This window comes from Populus nigra, chromosome 6 (genome assembly GCF_951802175.1).
Source record: "Populus nigra chromosome 6, ddPopNigr1.1, whole genome shotgun sequence".
NCBI classification, from domain to species: domain Eukaryota; kingdom Viridiplantae; phylum Streptophyta; class Magnoliopsida; order Malpighiales; family Salicaceae; genus Populus; species Populus nigra.
The window spans coordinates 12,885,496-12,899,788 of record NC_084857.1 but is presented as its reverse complement, the minus strand read 5'-3'; the positions used below and the strand labels follow the sequence as shown (position 1 = coordinate 12,899,788).

The following is a 14,293-nucleotide window of genomic DNA, read 5'->3' as shown; positions in this document are numbered from 1 at the left end:
AAGTATTCTCCTCCATCAAATAATAAGGATGTGTTATAAAGATTTATTGGATTTTTTAAAAAAAAGTTTTAATTTTTATTATTTACTGTGTATTTATTTTTAGTATCTTTTTAAAATATTATTATCTTTTCTCTAAAATATTTTAGTTCTTTTACTGTGTAATTTAATGGTAAAATCATGTTAAAAATAAAAATTGGCTTCGATAATTATATGTTTGACCGGTGCTTTTAAATATTTCCTTTCTTGTAACAATAGTTTATACATATAAGCTTGATAATAAAAATATTTGTTTCTTTTTGTCCACATTTCCCACAATTCTCAGTTAGGTCCTTTCTAAAAGAAGCATTTAGAACCAAATTGATAAAATTCATAAGTATAAGACCCAATTAAAAATGAATGTATAAGTTAGGGATTAAATTGAGGATTTATGGTTCATTAATTACAAGTTTATCGTGGAGTCTATGTGCATGCTGCCAAAGTACTCGTTAAAACTGGAACCATAGCTCTCAAGCCGCTAACTCTAGTTTGTTCGGTTATCCAGAAACCCTTCAACAATGAGCTGGCTAGGCATTAAATTTTTGCCGGCATTTGACGAGCGATGCCGGGCGTCCCTGGGCATGTCTACGTCTATATGTAAATACGGCCGTGCTAGTTATGATCTAGTACTAGTAGTGCGTTTATCATTAGCGTTTGTTAGGTTTGATGCGTTTAGAACTTGTAATTTAAAAAAAAAATTATTTTCGTATTATTTTGATATAAAAATGTTAAAAATGAATTAAATAAAATATTTCAATATATATTTTTAAATAAAAATATTTTAACTCACACATTAGCAGACGAGCTCTTAAACATAAAGCTGGATTTTAGTTCTTCCTAACATGTTGCCAGCCCTGGTGTTCCTGGAAAATAAAGATTCTCTTGCACTGATCGATGCTGCTAATGTAGATAGATTGCTAAATGTCATTCAGAAAAAAAAATTAATTTCAAGAAATATAAACTTTAACAGGGATATTCAACTGCTAGACCAGGTTTAGCACACGCAGAAAGAGAGAGACTGAAAGAACACTCAAGTTTGATTTTTAGTTTTTTTGTAGGCAAAATTTATGTCATTTCCTAAAAAAAATTCAAACGAAATTCTTCCCCTAAATTTTTAAGTTTACTATGCTAATATATATATATATATATATATATATATATATATATATATATAGGGGAAGAATTCTTCATAACCACTCAAACTCGTATCCACTTGTAGAACTTTTATGCATAGTTTATTTTCAACCAAAACCCCTTTTTTTTTCTCCTTTTATGGGGTATAAAAAGATTTAAAATGTGTTTGGAGTATAATAATAGTTATTTTTTAAAGTTTTTTTTATTTTAAAATATATTAAAATAAAATATTTTTTTATTTTTAAAAATTATTTTTGATATCAGCATATCAAAATGATCTAAAAATATAATAAATTATTAATTTAAAGAAAAAAATAATTTATTTATTTTTAAAAAAATATTTTGAAAACATAAATTTGTTTGACCGTTGAAATCGGCTCTTAATTTTTTTAGTCCGGTGAACTGTACTGAGTGAGCTCATTGATTTCTCCCTATTAGAGCATCTCCAATGTTGCAGCTAAAAAAAATAGGTAAAATGAAAAAATTATACTTTTACCCTTTATTTTTGCTTTTAAGCATTCCAATCGGTCAACCATATGAATAGCTAAAATAGCTATTCTTATTTTGAAATGTCGTTTCTATATTTCTCTATAAAAAAGGTAAAAGTAAATAAAAGTATGCTTTTTCTGTTGGCCACCGTTTTTTCATTTGTTTTATATTGGTTGGCCAACGTCTTATTTTATATCCGTTGGCCAACATCTATATTTCTCTTTAAAAGCAGAACAGAAGGGAGAAAACTTATCTGTAAATTTCAAAACCTTGCATTGTGCAACACCCTTCTCTCTAATTTCTAAAAACAAGAATCAATTGTCCTCTGGTTAATTAATAATATCGGTTGTGTTAATTAGCTGAAATCAAAAGGTATGTTTACTTAAAGACTTTTTATATTTTTTCTTTTGCATCTCTTGATTCTTGAGACTTTTTATTGTTAATTTGCTATTTGTGATAATTTGTATTCCTTTGTTATTTTATGTTTTTGATATGGGTTAAAGAAGATAGTTTTTATTTATGTTGTTATCTTTGACAAAATTGAGAGGAAATAATGATGACAGCTGATATTAATAAAAACATGGAGTGACATATCTTAAATTTATTTTTGTTTGCATGTTTTAATTTGAGGTCACTTATATTTTGTCTTGTTAAAAATACAACTAAACCAGTATATTAATCCTCTTTTAGTTCCCAAAAATTATCAAATTGTAATGGTTGTATGATTAGATTAATGTTAAAACAAGTAAGAGGCAATTTCTTATTATTAATTCACATGTATGGAAACTATAAAATTGCTATACATTGAATGTGAGCTTCATTTACACCCTCTTATAAGGTTTTAATTTGATTTTTTTTTAATGTAGATGGATTTAAATTTTTCAAACTCTTTTATCAACTTTCTTATAAGTTCGAGTGCATGTTTACCTTGTAGATAATGAAGGAAACTTGAATAATCGTTCCCAAAGAAACATCTCAAGTAGATGATAAGAAATAAATAGAGAAGTCGGTAAATTTATTGGATTTGTTCTCAAATTGAAAATCATCAGCATAGTGGAATGACCAAATAATATTTTTTTTAATTATTATTAATATTGGTATTCGGGTCAGTTTGCATATTTATCGATTAATTCCGTGACTTTTAAAGTTAACAATTATATAAATTTCTAATGGTTCTAAAATTTATAATACTTGAACTAATAATTTGTAAAAAACAAATATAAAATCTGACCAATTAAATTATTAAGCATTGCCTTTTCAATCCCTTATTGGTAAGTGATATTGATATTGCGAACTCTTGTCTTTCGGGGAAAATGGAAAATTATTTGATAGCTATAGGCACCGATAAATATTCAAAATAATCATTAATAATAAAAAAAAATTAAATTGAAAAATTAATATATAAATACAAACAAAAAAATATATTTTCACGTTGCATCGTGCCGTTTAGTGTATTTTTATTTAATTACATGCTAGTATTTAAAAATAAATAAATATAAAACTCAATCAAAACAAAATAATTTCTTAATATATCTCTTGTTCTAGTTAATTTGTCTTGCCTTACAACGTAACCCCTCGCAATGTCCTTTGGATACTTGTTTTTTTTTAAAAAAAATAAAAAACAATTTAATTGAATTTAAATTAAAATCAAGGAGGAAAGAAATTAAAGGTTAGAATGTTAAATATAAAATGAAAAAAAAATTAAAAACCAAAATTAAAGCCTGCACGCATGACATTTTCTTTTCTTTTTTGCTTGGCTAAAGGAGCAAATAGCATATTTTCTTTTAAAAGATAAGTATATGATGTATCATTTACAGGCCTAGATTCTAAACACATAAGAGAAGGTAAAAGAATCCTGTTGAGTTTTTTTTTTTAAAAAAAACAAAATAATTTTCAATTTATTTTTACTTAGAAATACTAATCTCCAAACTTAAAAATACCTTAAATGGTAAAAAAAAACATAAAATTAAGTTTGAAAAAAATTCATCAATCCTGTTCTATATCTTTTCTAGCAGGATAAAAAATAAATAAATAAAACTTAAATGAAACCTTAATTATCATCAAATATAAATTTTGGTCAGCTATCAATTTTCTTTTTTCATTGATGTTTTTTGATATTAACTCCTATACAGTGTCTGGTTAAAATATTTTGCTGTGCTTTGACACGTGTAATTAAAAAAAACAATGGAGAAAATTGTCATTTTAATTAAAATAAAAATACAAACTATAATAAGCAGCTATATATGATTTTTTTATTAAAAGAGGGAGCAGCCTACTTTATTTCAAGAGCAGAATGGTTTTCTCTTAAAATGATATTTACTTTGATTTTAAAAATATTAATTAAACACTATTTTTAGATAAAAACAGCTAAAAACATCTCTTACACGTATGATCATATTCATGTGTCAAAATCAAAGCTTTCAGCGTAGCATTCCTTACAAATTGCTATTGTTTTAATACTATAGAGATAATATACAATATGGTTATATGAAATAATATATAAAACTACTTAGAATAAAAAAAAATTAATATGGTTATTAATCCTGATTTGGAGTCTACTAAACATAAAGCCTGGATTACAAGCTCTACATGTTAACCCATTTCAATAAAAAAAAATTAAAAATATCAAAACATTATTATTATAAATTTTTTAAAATCAATTGAATTTTAACAAAATTACAAAAAGATCTACTAAATAAACCGAATACATAAAAGAGTGTTTGAGAGTATAGTAACAGTTGCTTTTCAAAATACTTTTCATTTCAAAACATATTAAAAAAATATTTTTTATTTAAAAAAATTATTTTTAACATTAGAACATCAAAATAATCTGAAAATATCAAAAATATATTAATTTAAAATAAAAAAATAAAAAAACAAATTTTTTTTAAAATATTTTCCAACCACAATGTCAAACACTGTTATTATAGTTATTAAACTGAACTTTACTCAACTAAACGCAAATCCCGCATCACAAGCTATACATGTTAATCCTTCATTTCAATTAAAAACAAAAAAAAAACATCAGAACACTATAATTTAATATATTTTTTAAAAGTTATTTTGAAGCTTTGACATAATAATAAAAAAATATATCGGATAAGCCGAATACACTTGGAGCTTTGACACCCGGTCCAGTATAGAAAGGGGGTCGGCTAGGTTCGGGATGAACGGCTAGGTCAGGTTTAGTAAGAGTGGAAATCAAACGACGACGAAGTCCAGAGATGACCACAGGTCTTGTAATGTTCGAACACAGACAGCGTTGAATCGACATGGTATCAGAAAGAAGAAGCTTCCACCGACTAGCTTGCAAGCAAAAAGGCTAAGCATTGCGCAATCTGTTTAATTTCCGGTGTAAGAATTCAATCCTGGACCATGACAGCTGGATCGACGTTAGTAGAAATGTAAGTTTGACAGCTTCTCTTGACAGACATGTGCGTTGAAGAAGAAAAGGAGAGAAAGAAGACGATGGGAAGCAAACAAAATTCCTGGATTGAAAACGATCGCTCGACGTGAACTTACTAAGGGTGTAAAATGAAAAACGGAATCCATCAGCCTGAGGACCTGAGGTTATGCTGACGTGGTACTTCCACTTGTTCTTGATGGATTCAAGGGCCAATATATATACATAAGATAGAGTTTATGAATAAACTGAGAGATTTCAAATACTTATTTTAGCAAAAATAGTAGGCTCAAATTTAGCTAGAAGGTGATGCATAAGAGTGTACCGGTACCGGAAAGGCTTTCGAATTAGGTCTATAAAATTTATATTTTTTGCTGTTTTAATTATTTTTTTAGTTGAGTTTTGAATTTCAATTACCTTTTCTATTTAATTTTGATTTTTTTTATTAGGTTTGTTTATAACATTAAGTGTGTTTGTTTTTGTGTTCAAAAAACGCTTTTGAAAATTTAAAAAACTTGTTTTTTGCTTTAAAATAAATTTTTGTATGATTTTGGATCGTTTTTATATGCTGATGTTAAAAATAAATTTTAAATAACTAAAAAAGTACTATTTTAATATATTTTAAAATAAAAATTATTTTGAAAATCAATCACAATCTTTTTCATTATATTATTGAATTATGAACTTTTAAGAAAATATTATGTATGGTCTTCTCTACCTATTTCTCTATTGTTCAGTAATGTAATATTAGGGTTGCAAAATCTAATTTTTATCTATGCTATACCAACGTTAATATTATGCAATTGGATTAAATTTGTAATTCTGTAAGCAAAATAAGATAATTTCAAATTACTTTTTCTGTGGGTTTTGTAATGAGAAAGTTTATGGAGGAAGAATCTTTTTATTTCATTATTAAAAAAAATCAAATTTTGATAATTTTTTTTTTCAATTTTAGAGGATGTTTGAAAGTATGGTTACGGTTGTTTTTTAAAGTGTTTTTCACTCGAAAATATATTAAAATAATATTTTTTATTTTTAAAAAATTATTTTTAACATCAACCCATCAAAATTATCTGAAAACATTAAAAAAATATTAATTTAAAGAAAAAAATAAATTTTTTTAAATACAAAAACAAATAATTACCGTCAAAGAGCTTGATAGCCTTCTATACGTGCATAATGTTGCTGGTCTTAAACTCCATTTTCTATAGTTGATAGGTAAAGGCATTTTAAAATTAATTATACATTAATCATAATTTTTTACAGGCTATTAAATTAAAAATAATACAATAATTTTTTTTATACCCTGATCTTGAGATTTAAATACAGGAAATCAAAAAAAAATTAAATTTTCTTAACCACGAGACCAACATCTTGAAGTTAATATTATTTTTCATACTAAAAATAAATATTCATTTTAACCTGTAAAAATAGAAAACCTATATACAAATTAATTGAAAAAGTTACTTTTTATTACTTATTTGTATGAAAATGTTACTTGTTATTAATTAAAAATAAATACTATATTTTCCAACGAGGAACCAAGGCCCTCGTGATTAATGAGGAGTGACGTGGCTCCCCAATTCTTCGTAGTCAACGCCTCACTCAAATTCTAAATAAGGCCCAAAAAGGACAGAGCCCGCCCAGCTTAGCTGGGTCTGTATGGGTGCCATGTCCTACCCTACCCTACCATATTATTATTATTATTATTATAAAAAAAATCCTAAATCACGTTGAAAAAATACCATGGACCAAAGACTATGTTTCCTCTGACCTTTCACTTCGATTTACTATGTGATTTTGTTTTTCATTTTGATCACCGAAGTTTGGTTTTGAATGATTTCATTCTTTTATGGCCAAATTAAAGGTAATTGCTCTAGATTTGCCGAGGAAGAGCAAGATTGAAAGAAAGAGGACTAAAATAACAATGGAAAAGAAAATAGGTGGCAATTTTGAAATTGGGTAAGAAAGTTCACTTTTATCTTATAATTTTCAAATGATAAAATATCAGTCCTTCATCATCACAAAACTCCAATGTTGGTACCAAACTTCATTTGTCTTATGTTTTAGTCCCCCCTAGTCGGGACCTAAAGACCACAACTTTTCACTCCACTGTCCCACTTGCTCATCTCATTGAGACGAGACAATAAGAGTAGGAAAAAACTAGTCTGATCACTGCTTCATCTTCAAATGGAAGATAACAAAAAGACAATAATCAACCGCCTGGAGGCCGTGAAGCGCAATTCCGGCAAGAGCTGCAGTCAGATAGCAGAGCAAACTGGGCTGACAAATGTGTATGTGGCCCAGTTACTAAGACGTCAGGCTCAACTTAACCCTGATACTGCCCCAAAGCTACGGGCAGCCTTACCTGAGCTGCCCGAGGACCTGCTTCAGGAAATGATGAGACCGCCCATGAGGTCCTATGACCCCAACTTGATTCAAGAACCTTGTGTTTACAGGTGGGTTTTCGCTCTGTTTCTCAAAGATTTCAACTTTGTCATATTTTGGTTAAGGTACGACAATTAGTGAGATGTTGAAATGTTTTGTATGTAGGTTGAATGAGGCAGTGATGCATTTTGGTGAGAGTATAAAGGAAATCATCAATGAAGAGTTTGGTGATGGCATGTAAGTTTATTACTACTCCTGTTTGTTTAAATTACCTATGAGGTAGCTATTTCTTTCAAGTTTTGGTTTTGTGTTGCTGTGATGAATCGAATTTACAGTATCAGATTTACCGTAATTTTGTCATTATTTTATCAACTTGAAACTCAACATCTATTAATTCAATCTGGGCAAGTATACATTGGTGTTTTGCATTGGGACTCACTTGGCCTCGAAGTCCTGTGTATTTGCTTTGAAACTTGGTCCCATTACCTTTTATAACTATAATGAAATGCTTTCCGTAACCGAACACCATTTAAGTGCAAAACTTGTACTTCTCTTGTCTTGTCTGTGCTTCTTCAGATTTTGCAGCTCAGAAGTTGGTCTAAAATATTGTTGCTTATACTAGCATTTTATTTTCTGTAGTTGAAATGGACACTCAATTGTAAATTTTTCGTCAGCTATTACGAGGAAGCAGTGAGCGTTTAAATGATGAAGTTTCGTTATCAAGAGTGATTCAGGATGATGTTTTTCTTGTTTGAGTACTTGAGTTGAAGTTTCATTATGGAGAGTGATTCAGGATGATGTTTTGCTAGTTTGAGTACTTGAGTTGTTGGATTTCTTAAATTGAAAACTCAATAAAACAAGGCATGTAGTTAAGCGCTTAACGAGTGGAGGTCTTTTATCTTTTTTCCACTCTAGATGACAAAAGTTCAACAATCAGAGTTTGTGTTTCCTTTATTTTCGTATGAACAGTCAAATCAAGCATGCAGCAGATCCATTGCTCTTGTCTTTTCTTAAAATGTTGTCTACTATACTGTTGTGATATGTGTCCAAGATGTTGGTGCATCCTAATTGCTATCGTTCCTTGGCCCAACTTTGGGAAAACTACTGTGTGTGTAGTCCATAAAAGAAAAAATGGAAAGAGGTTGACTTGAAATTCACAATTTGCTCTTAAGGTTAGATAAATGAAGTTCATGTTATTTGATTATCGAGTATCAACTTAATTCGTTTACTCATTTGCTGTCTACTCTTTTGGTCAGCATGTCAGCTATAGACTTCTACTGCTCTGTTGACAAAGTGAAAGGTGTAGATGGAAAGGATCGTGTAGTTGTGACATTTGATGGGAAGTATCTGCCTTATACTGAGCAGGTTCGTGGCCTTCTACTTCTACGACTGCTTCCTTCTTCTTCTTTTCCCTATTTGGGGTGATAGCTTATGAATAATAAACAATTCTGGACAGGTCCTAATTTTACCACGATCCATATTTGTTCTAGAGTCATGAATACTTAAGGAATTTTCTTTTTACCATATTTGTGGAGAGACATTCAAATGATATCATATTTTTTATAATTTGATATAGTTTGAGCTACTTATCTGATGTCGAGTTTAATTTTAGTTATTCTGGTGGACTCCCTGGATATCGCTATTTAAGACTGCTTTTAATAATTCTGGTGTCCTGCGAAAACATTTTGTGTGACCTTGGGTTTGGTGTATGCAAATTATGGTAGATTAGCAACTATTTTGGAAGAAATTGGGATGTCATTACTGCCATGAATAGTAGCTGGGTACTGTAGCAAGGAGAACATTGACGGATAATAAGAACAAGAAGCACTCAGAGAAACTGAGAACAGACGAAACACTCTGAGGCTGCATCAGTCAAACCAACCAAAATACTAATAATTCCATATTTCAGGTCTGAATATGTGCTTCTTTAAGGCACCAAAAGCTTAGTGGTTCCAAGTCAAGCAGGAAATAGAAGCTACGAAAGAAAAAGGAAATCATGAGACATAACTAACAGAAAGCTCCTGCATACTGCTATAATTTCCTACATAAATTATAAACAAATATTCTGAATAGTATTAAAATTCCTGAATTAGAAAAATTCCCAAATAGAATAGATTTAGAAGAAAAACTAAAATTTACTTACCAAGATTCAAATTAAAATCATTCATTTCTCTTTCTTCTCATTTGCATCACGTAGTTATCTTTTTCTGACCCTTTCTCTCTCTCTCTCTCTGATTCAGAGGTTTAATTCTATTTGATTTGGTTAGATTTTTTTTTAAAGTAATGAGCATTGGCATAAATAACCAAGTAAAATGAAAAATTTTAAGTTCTTAAAGAATAAACAATGTCCGAGGTGCTATTGAAATTTTCAATATTGTCATGCAATGAGAATAATATCATACCATCACCAACACAAAGAGAATGGATCGAGTACAAAAGAAAACAGCAGGAAAAGAAATTGTGCTTTACTTAAGTAGTCAAGATTTTGAACTGATACATGATTGCACAGTACATCTCAAATGCTTTCTGTTATTCTGCCGCTGTAGGATCATGTTGTTCTGTAAACAGAATTGCGGGCATTTAAAGCTATGAACTTTACATACAATGTATTCTGTAGCACTCCTCATTGAAAGTTAATCCAATCACAGCTTTGAATTTCTTGTATTTATGCTTACAGAAGTCAGAGCATATGGTTTCAAGACCAAGGCCTCATTGAAGTTGCTGAATCAGGATGTGGACACGCAACCGCACTTAATAAAGACTTTGGACTTCCTGGGGGCTTTGTTAAATTACTTGGATATGGATTTTATAGATAATCAATAAGAAGGTCAAGATCGAGAACTGTATTATTACTTGAATCCTTGATGTTTCCTGTTCTAATGTATGTTGTGCGTTTGAATGATAAAAGGTTGCCAAACATTCTATCAGTTTCGCATGTCTTGCCCCTTTTCAGTGTACTGGAAATTGTTTTTGCAGCAGTGATTCAAGTTTTTTGCCAAATGTAGAAAAGACATGGATCAAAATCCAGAATCCACCATATTTTAGTCACACCATGGAAACAAATGCAGGAAACACAAATGATCTTAGCATGAACTGAATAGAGAGCATATAAAGGCATGTCTAGTTCATTCATTTGAAAGGAAATTGTTGTGGGGCAAATATATGTGCCTCCGTTGAAATGATCCTTCTCAGGTGGATGGCTGGATGCCCTCCGAGACACAGCAATATAATAATAAAATAAAATTGTTTGACATTTTTCCCCCCACCTTTTAGCTATTTTTTCTCAAAGCAAAAATATTGAAAGCCTCGAGGAGGTATGTACTCTAACCTAAAAGTCTCTAACTCAAGTCTTCCAGGCCCAAGTTGAAAAACTCCAGAGAGGTAAGAAAATAAAGATAAATAGCCCCCTTCCAAAAACTCTCAACGGTCATAATCACCTCCTAAACCCTCATCTCTCTCGCTCACTTATCAAAATGACCCCAACCCTAGTTCGTTCCCTCGCCACCCGCCACCTCAGTCTCTGCGTCCTCCTCCCCAAACGCCTCCTCTCCACCTTCTCCATAACCCATGCTCCTTCACTTCCTACTGTTCTTCCCTGCCGCCAATCTCTACCCTCACTCTCTCACGCTCTACAATCCATCAACAGAACCACTAACCCCACCCGTTTCACGTCCATTCGATGCCGGGTCAACCGAGCTGGAAACTCGGGCTACTCGCCCTTGAACTCAGGGTCAAACTTTAGTGACCGGCCACCCAATGAGATGGCCCCGCTTTTCCCTGGTTGTGATTATGAGCACTGGCTTATTGTTATGGATAAGCCTGGTGGTGAGGGTGCTACTAAACAGCAAATGATTGATTGCTATATTCAAACTCTTTCTAAAGTTGTTGGCAGGTAAAATGGGTAAAGGGGTCTCGTTTTTTTAATTGAAAGTTTCGATTTTTGTGGTTTTCTTGATTGCTTATCTTTTTTATTATTATTATTTTTGTTATTAGTGAGGAGGAAGCAAAGAAGAAGATTTATAATGTTTCGTGTGAGAGGTATTTTGGGTTTGGATGCGAGATTGATGAGGAAACCTCTAACAAGCTTGAAGGTCTGTTCATTTTTTAAGTCACTGCAATTCAAAAGTTGGAATAACAATGCCTTTCCCACTTGGATTACTTTTTTATTTTCATTGTTAATAGGTTTGCCTGGTGTTCTCTTTGTCCTCCCGGATTCTTATGTTGACCCTGAATACAAGGACTATGGTGGTAAGACTTTGTACTTCGTTCTAAGAGTGCTACTAATTTGCTTTTGTTTAGGACTCATCTAGAATTTCAGTGGTTAGGATAACTCTGTGCGTGTTGTTCTTTAACTCTGTTCGTTTGGAAGTAATATATTTTATGCATGTGCTTCAATGGTGATTTTGACAAAGATTTGGTGCATGAAGTTTTCGATAGGAAGAAATAATGGCGATGGCATGATTTGATTCTTCTTTAATGCACAGTCCATCTTGGCAAAGCTATAAAGTCTTATGGGCAATGTTTAGCTTTGAATGCTAATGGACTTATATCAAATTGTTCTCTCTATACTGTTCTGTGCTTTATATTCCATGGAGATGCAGATCAGTGGAGATGAAACATGACTCCTACACCATATGCCAAGTGTTTTAAAGATGAATTGTGTAGTTATTTCCTTGGTGAATGTGCTTATAGGTTGATTATATCTTTTTGTTTATGAATCGCTGCCTGATCTGTCTCAGTCCATCTTGGCAAGGCTAAAAGCCTCAGATGGACTGTCTAGCTTTGAATGCTAATGGACTCACATCAATCTACTAACATTACCTGTTCTTTTCTTCTTGTGCTCAATGGAGGTGCAGAATCATTTGATATGATACATAAATTTTATTGCTTTTATAAAAGTTCCTCTTAACTCACAGTCCATCTTGGCAAAGCTAAAGAGTCTTATGGGCAATGTTTAGCTTTGAATGCTAATGGACTTATATAAAATTGCTCTCTATACTGTTCTGTTCTTCAAATTCCATGGAGATGCAGATCAGTGGAGATGAAATGTGTCTGCTACATTTTTTACTAATTGTTTGAAAGTTGAATTGTGTAGTTATTTCCTTGTTGAATGTATTTTCAGGGTTGATTCTATCTTTTTTTTTTATGGCTTGCTGCTTGTTCTATCTTTTTCTGTCCTGAATAGAAAACTTTGATAGCTTGATGAATATCATTTGTTTAAACTGGCTGGTTGACCCTGCATTCGATCTCTGCCTTTGATATCTGTTCCTTAGATTGTAAAGGCTTATGGTTGTGGCTGCATGGTTAACTTTTGTCGGTTCTAGAAGTTAGAAATGGTCTTCATCAATCCAAATTTTAGCCTGAAATTCCCTTTATTTTTACAGGCCTAACTTCCTCTCAACTAACACAATGCTTTCAATGGACTAATTTTAGTCTGTTGCTTCTTCACCCTCATGGTGAAGAGGTTCTTTTCCCACCATTGCATAGTTTAGAGACTTATTCGTCTTAATATTCCTTTTCCTAAAGTTGTATGGCTTTCTTTTTATGGCAGCTGAGTTATTTGTGAACGGAGAGATAGTTCAAAGGCCACCTGAAAGGCAGAAAAGGGTGGAGCCACAGCCACAGAGAGCAAATGACAGACCAAGATATAATGACAGAACCCGATATGTGCGTCGCAGAGAAAATATGCGGTGAAGCACTGCATGGGAAAGCTTGCTGTATAGTTTCTGCAATTGGAAGCTTGTCCTGCGTGGTTATCAATGGTGTCCGTAACTATTTAATGTAGCCAGTTGAACCAAGGATATTGTATGTGATAATTTCATGTTTCTCTCCTTGACATGTCCCAACGTGAAGCGTCTGAATGTAAAATCTGCTATCCTCGTAATTTTCGCTTTTTTTTTCCTTTCAGGTCAGGCGTATCAGCTGCTTGTTAGGTTTTACTTGCACTGAACACATGGTGGAAATTGTAAAATACTTTTCGGTGGTTGTCCACATTGAGGGGGGTGGTTTAGCTTTATGGTTTTGCGCGTCCCTGTTAGCAGATATGAACTGTGTGAGTATGGGATCCTCATACTTACTCGCGGGAAAAAGCGTGTGGCCCTTTGAAGAAAGGGGAAATGTTTTGAATAATATAACAGCAAAGCCTCGTTCATAAACTAGCTGGGGTTTGTAATATGATTATTTTTGCACGATGTTCATGTTCGCAAGGGTCCTGATAATTGGACCCAGTGGCTCGTGTTTATTTTTTTCTGATTTGATTATGTTAATTGTTTCACACCTCCATCTTAATGTGTGGTAATTGGCTTGCACATGATTGAAATCATCTGGCAACCAGTAAAAAGTATTTCTTTTCCTGCAAGTGTTTAGAGACTTGCTCGTCATAATATTCTTTATGTTAAGTCACTTTTATCCTTAAATTTTTTTCATTGTTGGGGTTATTTTTGAATTAATTAAGTTAACCATGTCATGTTATTTTTAAATTTAAATTTAAGGTCATGTTGAGAAAAATTTTATAATAGTTGAGTTGAAATTTTATTTTGTTATTTTTATCATTTTTTTTATTAATTTTATTCTCAAATTCTTTTTCCATGTTGGATGGGTTGCTTTTAAACCGATTAAGTAGAGTAGGTTGTATAGACTCTTAAATAATTTAATTTTAGATCCAAGCTAGGCAAGGAGCTGGGTTCGAGGATTTCGAGGTTGATACATTGCGCTGATTTTAATAATAATATCAAACAGTTTTTTATGACCTTAATATTTTTTATTCAATTCGTAACATAACGTGTGTTTGCTTGCATAGTTAAGAGTATAAATGTACTATATTGGATGTAGATATATAAAATT

General features: G+C 31.6%; 2 protein-coding genes across 3 annotated transcripts; both read left to right on the top strand.

Moving 5' to 3' along the window:
* The first annotated feature begins 7,160 nt into the window (after positions 1–7,160).
* On the top strand, positions 7,161–10,377 carry LOC133696085 (cyanate hydratase). The gene is made up of 4 exons (XM_062118122.1): positions 7,161–7,521; positions 7,616–7,687; positions 8,707–8,815; positions 10,128–10,377. The coding sequence occupies exons 1-4, from the start codon at positions 7,253–7,255 to the stop codon at positions 10,164–10,166; spliced, it is 489 nt and encodes a 162-aa protein (XP_061974106.1). The 5' UTR covers positions 7,161–7,252; the 3' UTR covers positions 10,167–10,377.
* Positions 10,378–10,837: 460 nt separating this feature from the next.
* On the top strand, positions 10,838–13,641 carry LOC133697844 (multiple organellar RNA editing factor 2, chloroplastic-like). 2 transcript variants are annotated; one of them, XR_009842942.1, is made up of 5 exons: positions 10,838–11,342; positions 11,444–11,541; positions 11,633–11,698; positions 13,002–13,255; positions 13,359–13,641. XR_009842942.1 is itself a non-coding variant. In XM_062120653.1 (4 exons), exons 1-4 carry the CDS (start codon positions 10,924–10,926, stop codon positions 13,142–13,144), a joined length of 726 nt encoding a protein of 241 aa, XP_061976637.1. In that variant the 5' UTR covers positions 10,838–10,923; the 3' UTR covers positions 13,145–13,641. The 2 variants fall into 2 exon arrangements, 1 of the variants encoding a protein (XP_061976637.1); XM_062120653.1 differs by having other exon boundaries at positions 13,002–13,641.
* The last annotated feature ends 652 nt before the right edge of the window (positions 13,642–14,293 follow it).